This window comes from Aquarana catesbeiana, linkage group LG06 (assembly GCF_042186555.1).
Source record: "Aquarana catesbeiana isolate 2022-GZ linkage group LG06, ASM4218655v1, whole genome shotgun sequence".
NCBI classification, from domain to species: Eukaryota; Metazoa; Chordata; class Amphibia; order Anura; family Ranidae; genus Aquarana; species Aquarana catesbeiana.
In genome coordinates, this window is record NC_133329.1 from 259,570,818 (window position 1) to 259,588,128 (window position 17,311).

Here is a 17,311-nt window from a genome sequence, read left to right on the forward strand (position 1 = left end):
CAGCTGGTACGCTCATTTTTTTTTGGAGAGGGGCAGCAAACAAACCACACGACCCCCCCTTTTTATTCCTCTAAACCCTTCTCCCCCCCATCGTTCGGTTGGTCGATCGGCGGACAAACCCCCCGTCGATCGCCCGTCCATCAGCCCCGGCACTTACCCAATCCGAGCTGCTTCCCCCTGCGTTTCCTCCTCGGCTCCCTCTCTGCTCCTGGCCAATATGATCGCTTCTCCTCCCAGCCAATCGGGTCTTAAGACCGGCTCCCTGATTGGCTGGGAGGAGAAGCAGGAAGACCATAGCAAATATTTTTTTTTTTTTAAGCCAATTAGAGCTCTAATTATGTGCTACAAAAAAAACATTGAAATCCATACATCCGGCACCCTGCATGTAGATTAGGGGCTGGGTGCATGGATTAGGGGAGCAGCTCTCCTGCGCCCCTAATGGAGCGGTCGCCACTTAAAAAGCACTTTGGGGTTTACCTATGTAGACCAAAGCAAGCAGTTCACTTTAAACAAAACTTAAAGTAACCAACAACGATACTCAGATAAAGAAAAAAAAAAAAAAAGAAAAAAATTTTACTATTAAATAATTATTTCTTATGTCCCTTTAGTTCACTCACACATTCATACATATACATCATGTTGAAGGAGACTTTTTTTTTGCAGGAGAGAATAGCAAAAGCCCATGGATCTCAGTGCGGGTTCTGCACCCCTGGAATGGTGATGTCCATGTACAGCTTACTGAGAAACCACCCTGAACCCACCATGGAGCTGATTCATGAAGCCCTGGGAGGTATGAGAACTGCCCCTATTTTTAGTGCTTGAAGATAAGAAAAAAAGAAACAGTTCCATGAGCAGGACTGCAGAAACTGTTGTATTGTAAAGGTGAACCAATGCAAACCTGTGGCCACCAGCAAATATTTAATCTGGCAGTCACCTTGGTCTCCACCACCCCTTGTACTTTACAGTAAGCACACCAGTGTTACTTTAATCAGTGTAAAAGCACGAGACAGGGATGTGGCTAAGCCAATCACAATGGAAGCAGGCCACCGTTTTCATAACACAGCAATATAGGTTTCTGGCATATGAGAACCACCTAGTATCAAAACATTCGTTAAATACCCATACTGATTAGAGTTTCTACTGTTACATGGTGTTCAGGTTTTTTTCTACTTCAGTTATTTTGGAAAAAAATGTGGCTTCTGCTCCAAAATAATCTTTAAAATGATACTCTAGGTATACAAAAAAAAATACAATTTATTAATTTATGTATTCTTACTTACAACTTGCTTAGGATTTCTTAAATTGGTGTTTTTTTCTATGCTGATTATTGGGTTCTTTTCTCATATTGAGTGCACCTAGAAAGAAATAGTGGCATAACTTTGCTTTTTGAGCACACCACTGATCAACTTGTCAGACATGACATGGTGATCACATGACTTTGTTGATAAATAAAGCCATGTCACTGACAAGCGAAACCAGAGTGTCAGCATCATATCCATACAACTAGCATTTCCAGAAGGAAAAGTCAGCAATAAATGCTTGCTGATTTCTTTCAAGGTAGGTTTTCTTTAAATTGTCAGTTAAGCTGCAGACATTGGTGAATGATGGTTCATTCAGATAAATGCTACCTAGAGTGTAAGTAAACCCCCTTATCGTTTTCAGCCAAGGAAGCTGCCATCCTTGCCTCCGTTTAATCTACAACTGCCATGATGCTGCACATGTGATCAGTTATGACACCAGCCATTGGATGGTTTGACAGTTTGCTTGAGAGCACAACCAATGGGAGTGTTACGTGCTGGAAATGAAAAACTGTTTTATGGATGGGTTTACTTCCGATTTAAGGCACATCAACATCTTTAAGTCTTGCTTAAAACATTTTGTACTTGAATACATGACTTAACAGCAAAAAAAAAAAATGGCTTAACTTTATTTCACAAAACTATAATTACTCCTGCCTTTTTTCCAGGTAATCTGTGTCGCTGTACTGGATACAGGCCAATCCTGGATGGCTGCATGACCTTCTGCAGTGTAAGCAATGTGGAAAGAATCAATTCCTTGAAATGTACTTCCCGTATTAGAAAACTTACTGTGATGGCAAACAATTATGTAGCTACAGAATTTACTAATACCAAATATAACTTATTTACCTGCCCTTTTTCTGTGTCCTCCAATTAGGCATTTATAGCAATACATAAGAAACGTTTTTGTTGGGGTGTTGGAAGAACATTTATGGAAAACATACAGAAAAGCTTGTATGCAACATGCACATTTGGTACATTTATTGTCACCTTACCTGTGCAGGGCAAAGTGACCGTGTTTCTGCAAAGGTCATCCCCCAACTCCCATAGACCCCTTTCACAAAAAAAAAAAAAAAAAGCCACTTTTTTCCTGATCTGGCTATCTATGCATTGTTGTCTATGGAACCATACAGATAATTGCATAAAGATGATTAATAGAGCAATGAGTACTGAGCCGTAAAACAAAAATAGAAAATTTTACGCTTGAGTGCAGTAATTTACGTGTGTTTGCACGCCTATACTCATGTTTATGCATAAATTGCAATATTGCCGAAGAAAAATTTTACACTTGTATACACTTATGCACCTTTGCTCCTCTGCAGCCAGAGAGAATACCCAGCATTATACAGGGACCACAATTTGCACATTGCTTACAATATAAAAAGGAAACAGTAAAGTTATAATACAATTCATGACTAGAGAGTTAGGCCCCTTGCACACAGGCATCATACTTTACTGAGATTTACTCAGGAACTTGTTGACAGAAAGTTCCTGAGTAAAAAAAAAAACAAAAAAAAAACTGTAAAGACCTTGAGTAATGTTGCGTAAAGAAGAGTAAATGTGAGCAAGCGTATACAGTACAGGAGTAAGATTTTTCTTCATTGTAAGTGTTGCAATAAACACATGTATGCACGTAACTTACTGGACTCAAATGTAAATTTTTCTATTTTTGCTTTACGGCTTTGTACTCATCTCTTGCTCTGTTACTGATGTTTACGCAGCTGTGTGTATGGCTCCTTAGATAACAATGCATCTACTGTATATCCAGATCAGTAAAAAACATGGCATTTCTTACTCCCATGTGCAAAACGCCTTAGTCTGAGGATACACCTTTTCAGAGACATTGTAATTTTGTCTTGTATGGGCACATTTATATATTGCACAATTTTGCCAGTAATAAAATCTCCTTTGGTGATTGAGCAATATGGTGTCCACAATAATTTTACCAAATAGCCAGTGATTTGGCTATTCGAAAAAAAACAAATAGGAAGCATGGAGAAACCTCCCCAAAGGGTTCACATATAGCAATTAAACCACAAAAGTTTTCATTTTAACTCTGTCTTACGCTGTCCTAAACTAAAACAAATGGATGGTATTTTAATTCGAAGGTTATCAAGGCCAATCTACAAGTCTAATTGCCTTTTATTTTAAAGACTGCATGTCTTACACCAAGTACTCAGTGTAACAGAAAACCACTACATTTAAACCTTAGAATACTATTATACAGGATTTAAGATAATCGCCAACAGTTTACAGTATAAAAGGGAGACAATACAGGTATAATACAAATAAAATACAAGAGGATTAAGAGGGCCCTGCTCAGAAGAGCTTACAATCTAATAGGATAAGATTAATGTTTTATTTTTTTATTTTTATTTATTTTTTTAGAAGAAAGATTGCTGTCAGCTGCAGAAAAATCAGACTTCTTGTGTGAATGAAGATATAAACAATGCTAATGAAGTAAATGGTCTACAAGAAATGAACAACTCTGTTCCTTATGTGTCTGGAAATGTAAGACAATTCATGGTTTTCTCTTATCCATAGAAACACATAATTTATTTGGTTTTAATTGTTTGTCCACCAAGCTGCATGCATATATTGCTTCTAGATAAAAGTAGCACCATTCTCTGAAATTAATGATGATATCAAGGTATTGACAGCTTAATCTGTACAGGATTTGTCAGAACTTTCCCTTACTGTTCATAATAAAATGGCGCTACTCTCCATCTATTTCTCTTGAAAAAAAAAAAAGTAATAGTTGGGTCACAGTGACCCCTGAACCTATGTACCCTCTGTGATATTTAACAATTGTGTGTGCAAAATTATATTTCCTTGGAAAGCCTGGTGCTGATGGCTCCCAATCTTTGTCTAAGATGCAGGCATTTGCCATCTGGTGGCTTCAGCCCAAAACAACATTGCAGATATTTCTGGAAGGAATCTGCTTGGCTAAAAAGTTTTTTTAAAGCTACTCTGTCACCATTTGAAAAAGAAAAAAACAAAAAAAACAAACACACACCACTAAAAGAAGGTCAACTCTGCAGGGATAACAATTGATACATGTCCTGTGCTGCCAATCTTTGCTTTTTTAACCACTTGCTTACTGGGCACTTAAACCCCCCTCCTGTCCAGACCAATTTTCAGCTTTCAGCGCTGTCGCACTTTGAATGACAATTGCGCGGTCATACAACACGGTACCCAAATGAAATTTTTATCATTTTTTTCCCACAAATAGAGCTTTCTTTTGATGGTATTTGATCACCTCTATGGTTTTTATTTTTTGTTAAAAAAATTGAAAAAGACAGAATTTAAAAAAAAAAATTATATTTTTTTTATATTTTGTTATCAATTTTTGCAAACAGTTAATTTTTCTCCTTCGTTGATGTACGCTGATGAGGCGGCACTGATGGGCACCGATAGGTGGCAGTGATGGGCACTGATGGGTGGCGGTTATGGGCACTGATGGGTGGCAGTGTTGGGCACTGATTGGGCACTGATTGGCAGCACTGCTAGGTGGCACTAATAGGTGGCACTTTTGGGCATTGATAGGTGGCACTTGTGGGCATTGATAGGTGGCACTTGTGGGCATTGATAGGTGGCACTTGTGGGCTTTAATAGGTGGCACTTGTGGGCACTGTGGGCACTGGCAGATGGCACTTGGAGGCACAGATGAGGCATCTGTGCCTCCTTCCTCTTCGGGACCGACGTCCCTTTGACATAAGCCGGTGATCGGCTTTTTTTTCCTCCTCACGCTGTTAGCGTGAGGAGAAAATGAAACCGATCACCGAGCTTTTGTTTACATCATGTGACCAGCTGTCATTGGCTGACAGCTGATCACATGGTAAGGGGCCGGGACCGGCCCCTTACTCGGATCTGTGATCATCCGAGTCTCCGTGACTCGGTGATCACAGCGCGCACACCGCGCGCCCTGCAGGGTCCTGCAGGGTCCTCCCGGAGATTGAGGTCCGCGCTGTAGCCGTCATTCGGCTATGGCCCGGACCTCAAGTGGTTAGTTAAAGACCCAAGACTCTTCAGCATTTGACACTTTTTAGAGTGGTGGATACCTGGTCTCCTTCTGTGCTATAGGGCTCCTTCCTCTGCCCCCCACCTCACTACAGGAAACAAAAGTAATGTAGGATCCAGTAGCGGAAACCATAGAATGCAGAGGGGGACTAGGCATCCAACACTCTAGGAAGTCTCAAATGTTTATTCCTTAGCAAGCCTAGTTCTGGAAGATAATGAAGAATGTAGTCATGGGCAGCAAGACATGTTATAAGTTGTTTTAATTGCAGGGAGGACTTTGTTATAGTTTTTTTTTTTTTTTTTTTTTTTTTTTTTAAATAGTGACAGAATCTCTAAAAAGGAATGAGAATATAGAATAGAGGTGGACTAGAAATTTAGAAGTCTTGTTCCCATGTTCTTCCCTTCCCCCTAATTATTTAATGGTCGATAAAACAAGAAGATATTCTTGATTAATAACCTTGATTTATATTAATGTAGAGTATAAGATTTACTATCATTTGAGCCCAGTCTTGCCACAAAGAGTTAATCCAGCTCTGAGCAATCCTCTTTTATTGTTCAGTGAGATAAACCTTGACAAACAGAAACATTTTGTCAAATCCTCCCCCTTGCTGTGAGTGACAGGTGATTTACATATCTCGTGCACTAGCCTAAGACATGCATTGTTTTTTAATTCCCACCCCCCACTCCTTTCTTCAGTAGCTCTGCAAGGATTGGCTGTTCCACACCTCACCATGATTTGGCATGCTGAAGTCATGTGGTTACTTTCCTGTCTTTTCACTGGATATTAGAGATCATAGCAGAAGTTCAGTGTTAGAAATACACAGGAGAAAATGCATATTGACAAGGGGAGTGTAGAGGTGGGCGGGGAGTCTGACATCAAGACTCCACCCACCGAGCTCCAGACAACAGACCCACCCACAGAATCTGCAGTTTTTTGGGTCTCATAACAGACAGAGGGGAGACATTTGACAGGTAAAGGTACATGCAGGAGGCATATATATTCTTATAGGTAACCCCTATGGCAGTAGTTTAGAAAGGATGACATTGGGTTTACATCCACTTTAACTCAAATATTTAGGAAATTGTTCTCTTCTGAAATCACATTTATTAATCTTTTGACTAAGTGCTTTCATAAGTAATGAGCTTTCGTAGAATAGGGCATAATATTATGCATAACAAACAATGGGGTCTACGCATAAAAAGTTTGCTGAGCGAATTTGACAAACATCCGCACAGCTCCAGCAAAACTTGCCATATTCTTTGTTATATAAGTACCTTTTATGGTTTTAAATGCCACCTAGTGGCCATAATGCAGCATTTGTTTTTTTTTTAATACCATAATTCAGAAAAAAAAAACAGGAATTTTGGCAACTAGATGGCACTTACGATCATATGAGATAGTTACATGACAAAATTTGGCAAGTTTTGTTGGAGCTGTGTGTCACATTCATTCACCACGCTGTTTGTCTCACATTCGTTTAATTAAATTTTTTATACATCGACCCCTAAGTGTTATTTGTGGTTGTATACATGTTATTAATAGAAACACGAATACCTCTACATAATATCTGTGATAGACAAGTGCTACTATAGAGGATAAACATTGTCATTCACACCAGCAAGATCACTAAAATGTATAATTATTCTGAAGAGCTGACATGAATTATGCCTAGCACACATGATCTGAAAATCGGACGAAAACAAAAAAAAAACAAAACAAAAAAAAAACACACTTTTGAACCGATAGTACGATAATCTGATCATTAGTACACAGCTTTCAAAAGCCGACTATGACAGTGGTATCTCGCACGATACCAGAATGTACAGTATTTGTCCAAAGAAATTCGGAAGACTAAGACCACGCATGCTCAGAAACCACAGAATACATTAAAACAGTGCCAGGACAAGGTCATCTATAGCCCAGGGCAAACATGCCAAACTGCACCCCCCCCCCCCCCAAGATGTATGAGCATTATGTATCAGCAAAAATCCCCCCCCCCAACCCATAAACACTGAGCACTAATCTGCATGCTTACTGCCTAAGCATAACCCACCCTCCTCAGTACAATTTCACCCCCCCCTGCTGAAAACCCCCTTTTCAGCACAAATCTTTGCCCCCCCCCCATCCCTCAAATCCCCCCAGGTTAAATGCCAACCCCCCCAAAAAAAAAATAAAAAAAATTCACCCTTCAACCCTAAAATTTCCTCTCCTCGTACACATCTTCTCCCCATTTTGAATCCTGTCCCCCCTCCCAACACAAATCCCCCCCCCCCCAAACCACTTATAGCACCACCCCAAATTTCACCTCCTAGAACAACACAACCCCCCCAATCTCCCTGTGTCCCCCCCCCACATGATAACAGTACCCAGGGCAGCTGCCCTTCCTGCCCACATCTCTTGTCCTGGCCCTGCAATACAATACATCACTTCCGAAGTTGTAAGATCTCAGGTAAGAATGCCACTTCACACATAGGAGCTATTGTGTCTTGACATTTTCTTATTTGTAATTCCAATGTTTTGTGTTTTAGATGTGCACAGGGTTATTCAAAGATGATAATTTTGTGCCTCTGGATCCAACCCAGGAGCTTATATTTCCACCAGCACTCATAGTAAGCTTTTACTTTGTTTTCTATGAATTTTGGTTCTGCATGTTTTTCAAGAGATATTTAAGCAGATATTCAGTCAATTAAAACATGAACAGCTAAAAAGAGAAGATTTCTAGATGAGAGTGATGGCTGGTGGTTTTTTTTGTTGGGGGGGAACGGCAAACAACCACCTCCCCGGTTGGCCCGCAGTCCCCCCCCCCCCCAGTCCATCGGTCATCCAGCCCCACACTTCTGCCCGCATCTAGGTCGTAGGCGGGCAGCACTCCTACAGGCGGCGGGCAGGCAGTGCTCCTTTGTGTGCGGCTTCCATCATGTCTCCTCCTCTGCATCACGGTGGCTTCCGCTATGCGTCTCCTCCCTCCTCCAATAGGATCGCCTGTCCTTTCAGCCAATCGGGTTACGGGTCTCTGGACCCGTTTCCTGAGTGGCCGGGAGGAGAATCACTGTGCCAATAGCGAATATTCATTCGTTATTGTTACACAAGTGGGTGTGCTCCGAGCCCACCCTTTTTTGAAGCCTATTAGAGCCTCTGGCTCTAATTACATGCTTAAAAAAAAAAAAAAAAAAAAAACCATTGGAATCCATGCGTCTGGTGAATGCAGCTACATTTTGGCTTAATTTTAGGTTCTTGTCATTAGGTGATAGTTTTGCAATTTCCCTTTATTATGAAGCCAATCAGAGATTCACTAATGTATCAAAATTCACTAATGTATCAACAATTCCCTTACTGGGAAATTTAGAAACGCAAGAATGGCGCTAACCTGTGAATATATATCAACCATAAATGAATAAATAAGTGAAATATTAAATTATTAATAGTACAATATGAATAAGTGAAACAAATAATATTTCATAGATCCCATAAACGCCCAATCACAAGGACTATGAATGGGAGAACAAATAGCTAAGGTGATAAAATGGGGAGAAAAAAAAAAAATCAAAACTTAGATATGCAATGTCCGATCAGAGCGTGTTGTCGGACATTCCGACCGTGTGTGGGCTCCATCGGACATTTTCCATCGGATTTTCCGACACACAAAGTTTGAGAGCAGGCTATAAAATTTTCCGACAATAAAATCCGATCGCGTCAATTCCGATCGTGTGTGGCCTGTTTCGACGCACAAAGTGCCACGCATGCTCAAAAAAATTCCGAGACGGAACAGCTCGGTCTGGTAAAATTAGCGTTCGCAATGGATACAGCACTTTCGTCACGCTGCAATGTAAAAAATGGTTTAATACAGCGCACTCTCTTCTTCTTTATAATGTGAGAAGAATTAAGTAGTTTTGCTGCTCATATTCATACAGACTTCTCTCAAACTTCTCTTTATTTCTTTATTATTTATCGTGATTCCCTCAATATATTTTTATTGGTCACATCTGACAATTTTTTTTTTTTTGTTTTTTTTTTTTTGTTTTTTTTTCAAAGGCTGTTTTTTGTTTTTTTTGGTTTGTATTTTTTTCAAGGCTGATCTTTGTTTTATTTTTTTTTTTTAGTTTTACTCCCTAATATTTTTGTGTGTCAAGTTACCACAACACCATTGATATCTTATATTCTTTAATCTCAAGAAGGTTGCTTGGTGTCCCTTGTTAATTTCACATTGTATTTTTGAAATGTACCTGAATCCTCACAAACAAACTGTCCTTTTTGAAGGAAAACACACATAGGCGAGTATAATTGAAACAAAAAATCCTTTATTAAGGGCTCAGAACCAAACAAAGAGGGAGGCAACGCTGGAGAAACATCAGAAATTGGCGAAGCCTTGGACCCCCAGGGCACACATCAATTATTTAACATCAAAATTGGTGGCCTGAGGAGTCCATATCTAAGGGAGTGCAGTCTGGTCCAGAAGTCCCAGAGATCCGGAAAGCAGCAGATGACATCTGTGTCCCCAGGCTATGCTACTACAAGAGGCTGCATCTTTTGCCAGACCAGACTGGACCCAGGGTCATCACATTCTGGTCTTCTTTCCACGCTTCCTTGCTGGCTGTGGCTCTGGTGTTGGAGATGTGGCAGGAGGAGGAGTAGGACCTGGAGGAGGAGGAGGAGGAGTAGGACATGGAGGAGGAGGACTATGTGTGAGGTCACAAATGAGGGGCCAAACAACATCTGCTACCCACAACCCCTTATTGAGAGCTTCCAAAATTAAGGACTCACACAGGAGTCGTTGGCCCTCCTCCATCTGCAGCATTTTGCAGGCAGTTATGCCAGCAAAGTCCTCCTGCACACTGTGGGGGCTTCTCAGGGCCTCTGTAGCCTTCCAAAAGAGGCCTATGGCAGCCTCCTCCAGGTTACTCCTCTTCCTGCCACTTTGTCTTTGAAGGTGGAGGGGAGTGACCTGGATATCATGCAGCCTGCTTGGCCCGGCCAACTCCTGGCTGAGACTTCCCTGTGTATGAAAAAAGGGACATGGTTTTAGTTTTTGCATCATCAATCACAATCCTAAATTAGTACTCCAAACTAACATCTAGTTAACATCATTGATTGGACAAGCAGAAATATTTAGAGGAATGCTATACCTGGCTCAAGCTGGGATCCTCCACATGTTGCTGCCTGGAAGGCCCAGGTTGGGCGTCATAAGCCTCAGCTGGGGGGGAAGGAAGCGTGGAAGGAAGAGTGAAGAGTGCTGGCCTGGGTTCAGTCTGACCTGCCAGAAAATGCAGTCTGTCATAGTACCACAGCCTGGGGACATAAATGTCATCTGCAGCTCCTGATCTCTGGGAATCCTGGACCTTCTTGTGCTCCCTTAGATATGTACTCCTCAGGCCACCAATTAGGATCTTCAAATAGGTGATGTCTGCCGTGGGGGTCACGTCTTCACAAATTCCAGCAATTGATCCAGCGCTGCCTTCCTCTTTGTTTGGTTCTTATATTCAGGGTGGTTTATCTCCCACAGACAAGGCAGCTCCCTGAACATATCAATGAAGATTGGCATAAAGTCCTTATCTTTCAAGATATCCATTTTCACTGCAACACACAACACAAGACAAACCCTAATGTCAGCCTAAAGTCTTCTAAACTTGTGCAAATACAGGCCTCAATCTAGAAGCAGTATAGGCCCAATGTTAAATCTTACCTTCGTTATCACGATCGGCGCCTCCGTTACTCCTTCCTCCGCTCACAGATCGTAAGTACTACGCACGTGTGTTACGCTTTATAGACACTGCGCATGCGTGGAACTCTGCCCGCTCCTGACGTTCTTTCTAGTCTATTCCCTGCCACTTTTCGTTCGGCGCAGTGGGGAAGAGCACATGGCAGAGTCAGAGCAGGTGTCTGATATTTACACCAAGGAGGAGGAGGAGGAAAGCCCGGAGCCTGAAACGTCCCGATTCAGAAGGAGACGATATAAGGCATCAAATATGTCCTTTACGGAGATGTTGGAGATGGTCGACATAATGAAGAGGGTCGACTATGATGAAAAGTATGGACCTTACCCCAACCCCAATGTCCGTAAGGCCAAGATCATGGCGAAAGTGGTCAAAAGTCTGCACCGGAATTTCGGGGTACGTCGATCGAAAGAATAGCTCAGGAAGTTGTGGTCGGACCTGAAATTACGAGAACACGAGCAGTACAGAAAAATCCGGAGAGTGCTGCAAAAAAGTAAGTAGTTGTACTGTGTTCCTATTCTTTTTGTCTTTATTACGTTCGTGCTGCTCCATGTGCTTTTCTTAACTGTTAATCCAGTTTAAAATGTCAACTTTCATGTTCATGGGCACATTATTCGTTCGTATCAAACATTTTTCTTTCGGCCTATAAAACACCATTGTTTGGGCCATATGCATCTGCCAACATTTTTTAGGGCCTACTTGTCTGAAAATAATTTGGTTGTGTAGATGTGTTTGTTAATAGAATGAAATGCAAACTAGATTCTGTGTAAGGAGAGGACACTCAGCAGCTGTTTAGACATCTAGACGCTGGAGCACTAGAACACCTTTTTTATTAGGGGGCCCACACAGGTGCTCCAGTGTATACTATAGGGGTGTCTCCATCTGTGAAGCCTGTACTAAACAGGTAAAGTATTGAAGCTTAATAGACAATTGTACCCCACTTCCAAGCAATGTTTCATATTTATAGTTCTTCCCTTAAATATATGTGTGCCAAGTATACCTTTTTTTTTTTTTTTTTTATACATAGGGGAGAAAAGACTCGGAGGACACCCCTCATCCGAGTAGACCAGAGACCCCCCCACCTCTGGAAGAAGGGGAAATCCCCCAAAGACAAGAAGAGCAGGAGGAGGAAGACGTGGTGGAAATTGGCACCACAACAAGTGAGTGTCTGCGACCACAGGCTCAGGTAAGAGATGGATGCCGGCATATTTGTAATACAGGTTTTTTTTTTTGGTTTATATCTTTTTAGGTGATCGTGATGTTGTGGATCCAGGGCATTTCACCTCGGAAAGTGCACAGATCCTGATTGGGGAGATCATGGGGTGTAATAGGGACTTGGAAAACCTCAAGAAAAGCATCAGTGATGTTCTTCAAAAAAATAAGATCATTGATGTTTTGGGGAGAGTTTAAAACCCCTCCAAATCCCTTTATGGTGTGCTAAAATTTTAACATTTTTTGTCTAATTGGAGAAAAGCCAAATTTTGAGGATGCACACAGTGTGTCAACATGTGCTATCTGCCATCACGGGAGATCAATGGACGCGTTTTGGGGGTGCAACCCCTTCCTCAATAATAAAGTAGCTGTGAGGAAGGGGTTGCTCCCCCAAAACACGTCCCTTGATCCCCCATGATGGCAGCTAGCATATGTTGACATTCGGCTATTTGTGTGCATCTTCATAATTTGGCTTTTCCGGGGGTGACTTCACCCCATCTGAACGCAATATCAAACACAGTTCCTAAATACTCATGTCTGATATTGCCTTCAAGTTCTACCAAATGTGAACTTTGTAAGTTCAAGATTTGTGTCTCTTGTGGGTTTTAAACATGCCTGTTTTATCTTAAATGGACATTTCTACTTTTTCTAATGTGACCCCAAAAATTGTTATACAACAAACATGTTGGTTTGTTTTAAAAACCTTTTCTAAATGCACATGTGATTGTGCAGGTATTAAAAAGATTGTTAATCAAGAATGTGTGGATTATTGTCTCAACGCTACAACACATTTGGGATGCTCTAATTGGTGTTTTCACTGACAATGGGTGTTATTTCCTAAGGGCAAATCCACTTTGCACTCCAAGTGCAGTTTCAAGTGCACTTGTAGTGCAAAGTGTCTTTGCCTTTAGTAAATAACACCCAACAGTGCTTTGTATAACCACTTCAGCCCCGGAAGGATTTACCCCCTTCCTGACCAGAGCTCATTTTACAATTTGGCACTGTGTCGCTTTAACTGCTAATTGCGTGGTCATGCAATGCTGTACCCAAACGAAATTTGCGTCCTTTTCTTCCCACAAATAGAGCTTTCTTTTGATGGTATTTGATCACCTCTGCGGTTTTTATTTTTTGCGCTATAAAAATGGAAAAAACGAAAATTTTGAAAAAAAAATGATATTTTCTACTTTTTGTTATAAAAAAAATCCAATAGACTCAATTTTAGTCATACATTTAGGCCAAAATGTATTCGGCCACATGTCTTTGGTAAAAAAAATGTCAGTAAGCGTATATTTATTGGTTTGCGCAAAAGTTATAGCGTCTACAAACTAGGGTACATTTTCTGGAATTTACACAGCGTTAGGTTATGACTGCCTATGTCATTTCTTGAGGTACTAAAATGGCAGGGCAGTACAAACCCCCCCAAATGACCCCATTTTGGAAAGTCGACACCCCAAGGAAATTGCTGAGAGGCATGTTGAGCCCATTGAATATTTATTTTTTTTGTCCCAAGTGATTGAATAATGAAAAAAAATAAAAATAAATAAATAATTTACAAAAAGTTGTCACTAAAATGATATATTGCTCACGCAGGCCATGGGCATATGTGGAATTGCACCTCAAAATACATTTAGCTGCTTCTCCTGAGTATGGGGATACCACATGTGTGGGACTTTTTGGTAGCCTAGCCGCGTACGGGGCCCCGAAAACCAAGCACCGCCTTCAGGATTTCTAAGGGCATACATTTTTGATTTCACTCCTCACTACCTATCACAGTTTTGAAGGCCATAAAATGCCAAGATGGCACAAAACCCCCCCAAATGACCCCATTTTGGAAAGTAGACACCCCAAGCTATTTGCTGAGAGGCATGGTGAGTATTTTGCAGCTCTCATTTGTTTTTGAAAATGAAGAAAGACAAGAAAAATGTATTTTTTTTTTTCTTTTTTCAATTTTCAAAAGTTTGTGACAAAAAGTGAGGTCTGCAAAATACTCACTATACCTCTCAGCAAATAGCTTTGGGTGTCTATTTTCCAAAATGGGGTCATTTGGGGGGGGGGGTGCCATCTGGGCATTCCATGGCCTCTGAAACTGTGATAGGCAGTGAAGAGTGAAATAAAAAATTTACGCCCTTAGAAAGCCTGAAGGAGGTGCTTGGTTTTCGGGGTCCCGTACGCGGCTAGGCTCCCAAAAAGTCTCACACATGTGGTATCCCCATACTCAGGAGAAGCAACAGAATTTATTTTGGGGTGTAATTTCATATATTCCCATGGCATGTTTGAGCAATATATCATTTAGTGACAACTTTGTGCAAAAAAAAAAAATTTGTCTTTTTCCCGCAACTTGTGTCACAACATAAAATATTCCATGGACTCGACATGCCTCTCAGCAAATAGCTTGGGGTGTCTACTTTCTAAAATGGGGTAATTTGGGGGGATTTTGAACTGTCCTGGCATTTTATGCACAACATTTAGAAGCTTATGTCACACATCACCCACTCTTCTAACCACTTGAAGACAAAGCCCTTTCTGACACTTTGTTTACATGAAAAAATTATTTTTTTTGCAAGAAAATTACTTTGAACCCCCAAACATATATATTTTTTTTAAAGCAAATGCCCTACAGATTAAAATGGTGGGTGTTTCATTTTTTTTTTTTTTTTTCTCCACACAGTATTTGCGCAGCGATTTTTCAAACGCATTTTTTGGGGAAAAAAACACACTTTTTTCAATTTTAATGCACTAAAACACACTATATTGCCCAAATGTTTGATGAAATAAAAAAGATGATCTTAGGCCGAGTACATGGATACCAAACATGACATGCTTTAAAATTGCGCACAAACATGCAGTGGCGACAAACTAAGTACATTTTTAAAAGCCTTTAAAAGCTTTTACAGGTTACCACTTTAGATTTACAGAGGAGGTCTACTGCTAAAATTACTGCCCTCGATCTGACCTTCGCGGTGATACCTCACATGCATGGTACAATTGCTGTTTACATTTGACGCCAGACCGACGCTTGCGTTTGCCTTTGCGCGAGAGCAGGGGGGGGACAGGGGTGCTTTTTTTTTTTTATTATTTTTTTGCTTTCTTATCTTATTTTTAAACTGTTCCTTTCATTTTTATTTTTTTTTAATCATTTTTATTGTTATCTCAGGGAATGTAAATATCCCCTATGATAGCAATAGGTAGTGACAGGTACTCTTTTTTGAAATTGGGGTCTATTAGACCCTAGATCTCTCCTCTGCCCTCAAAGCATCTGACCACACCAAGATCGGTGTGATAAAATGCTTTCCCAATGGCGCTGTTTACATCCGGCGAAATCTAAGTCATGAAATGCTCGTAGCTTCCGGTTTCTTAGGCCATAGAGATGTTTGGAGCCACTCTGGTCTCTGATCAGCTCTGTGGTCAGCTGGGGGAACCATCGGCTGCATTCTCAGGTTCCCTGTTGGGACCGGAGAGCCAGAGAAAAACAAGGAAGACGGGGGGGGGGGGGTCATTCCCTCCCACTGCTTGTAAAAGCAGTCTAGAGACTAATTAGCTGCTAGGATTGCTTTTACATGAAAGCCGACCGCTGGCTGAAAAGAATGATACCAAGATAATACCTAAACCTGCAGGCATCATTCTGGTATAACCACTCAAAGTCTAGCAACATACCAGTACATTGCTGGTCCTTGTTGGGCATATATTGTAAACTTTTTTTCCATGCAGCCTGTGGGCTGAACGAAAAAAAAGATATTGATCGGTGGGTATGCCCACCATTAGAATACCTCCCTTCATCCACCCACTTCTAATGATGGGCATACATGCACCGTATATATATGCCGAAGCATGGGGGCATCCTCCCGCAAAAGTTAGGAGCAAATCGCTCCTCCGCCCTCTGCTGCCCCCACGCTTCGGCATATATGCTGAAGTATGTAACTGTGGTGGTGAAATCACCTCCGACAGCGCTGGGGTCACGGCTTTATGTATCGTGGGAGCAAACGCTGTTGCTGTCAAGATAAATAAATCCGCGCTGCAACTGAATGGCGTACCTGCTAAGCAAATGATGGTTAAGAAAAAAACAAAGTAACATTACAGTATAACAGTAATACTTACCATACCTGCAAAGCAAATACAAAAAAAAAAAAAATAGTAAAAAATAAAACCTTTAATGCAACCTGTGCCTACCTAAAATATATATATGCCGAAGCATGGGGGCATCCTCCCGCAAAAGGCAGGAGCAAATCGCTCCTCCACCCACTGCTGCCCCCACGCTTTGGCATATATGCTGAAGTATGTAACTGTGGTGGTGAAATCACCTCCGACAGCGCTGGAGTCACGGCTTTATGTATCGTGGGAGCAAATGTTGTTGCTGTCAAGATAAATAAATCCGCTCTGCAGCTGAATGGCGTTCCTGAAAACAAAAAAGTGGTTAACAATAAAAAAAAAAAAAAAAGTATAAAAAAATTGCATACCTATAAAGCAAACATGATAAAAACATAACAATACATTGCAGTACAGAATGCAGAACAATAGAGAGAGAACAATAAAACGACAACTATTTTTGTTTTTTTTATTTTATATGTTTTTTTTCTTCTTTTGTTTTTTTCTTTTTTTTTTTTTTTTTTTTTTTACTACACTTTTTTTTGTAACTTTAACTTTAACTGGTACCAGGTTTGGGTCTCTCAAAATGCGATGGAATCTTGGGAGACCCTGTGAAAGTGTGTCCTAGTCTGTGCAGTGCTGTACCCTACGCTAATACTCAGCTAGTATATGGTAGCGTTCAAAACATTCACCCATGCCAAGACCAGGATTGTCAGGACAGAAGGGACAATGATACCGGGTGTCACGCCTAAATCCGCGCTTGCTGCAGACACAACATCTTTTTTGGGGGGCTCGTTGGGTAGGGGTACTCGGGAGGACATATTGAAAATGCCTCTCATGCAGCCGGCTTACTGCATTTGGTTGGGGAAGGTGAGGTGGAGCACCGTCTGGAAACAGAAGGGCTCTGACGATCTCTTCCTGGAATTTAAGGAAGGATCCAGTCCGTCCTGAAGCTCTGTATAGCACATGAGCGTTCAGCAAAGCCA

The 17,311-nt window shown here is 41.1% G+C and overlaps 1 protein-coding gene across 1 annotated transcript in view; it reads left to right on the top strand.

Annotated features, from left to right (window-relative positions):
* The window catches only part of LOC141146726 (aldehyde oxidase-like), a 230,454-nt gene that overhangs the window by 44,673 nt on the left and 168,470 nt on the right, over nt 1-17,311 (top strand). The window contains exons 5-8 of the mRNA XM_073633234.1: nt 664-790; nt 1,967-2,028; nt 3,687-3,809; nt 7,848-7,928. Of these exons, the coding sequence (XP_073489335.1) occupies nt 664-790; nt 1,967-2,028; nt 3,687-3,809; nt 7,848-7,928 (393 nt within the window). The remainder of the gene's footprint in view (nt 1-663; nt 791-1,966; nt 2,029-3,686; nt 3,810-7,847; nt 7,929-17,311) is intronic.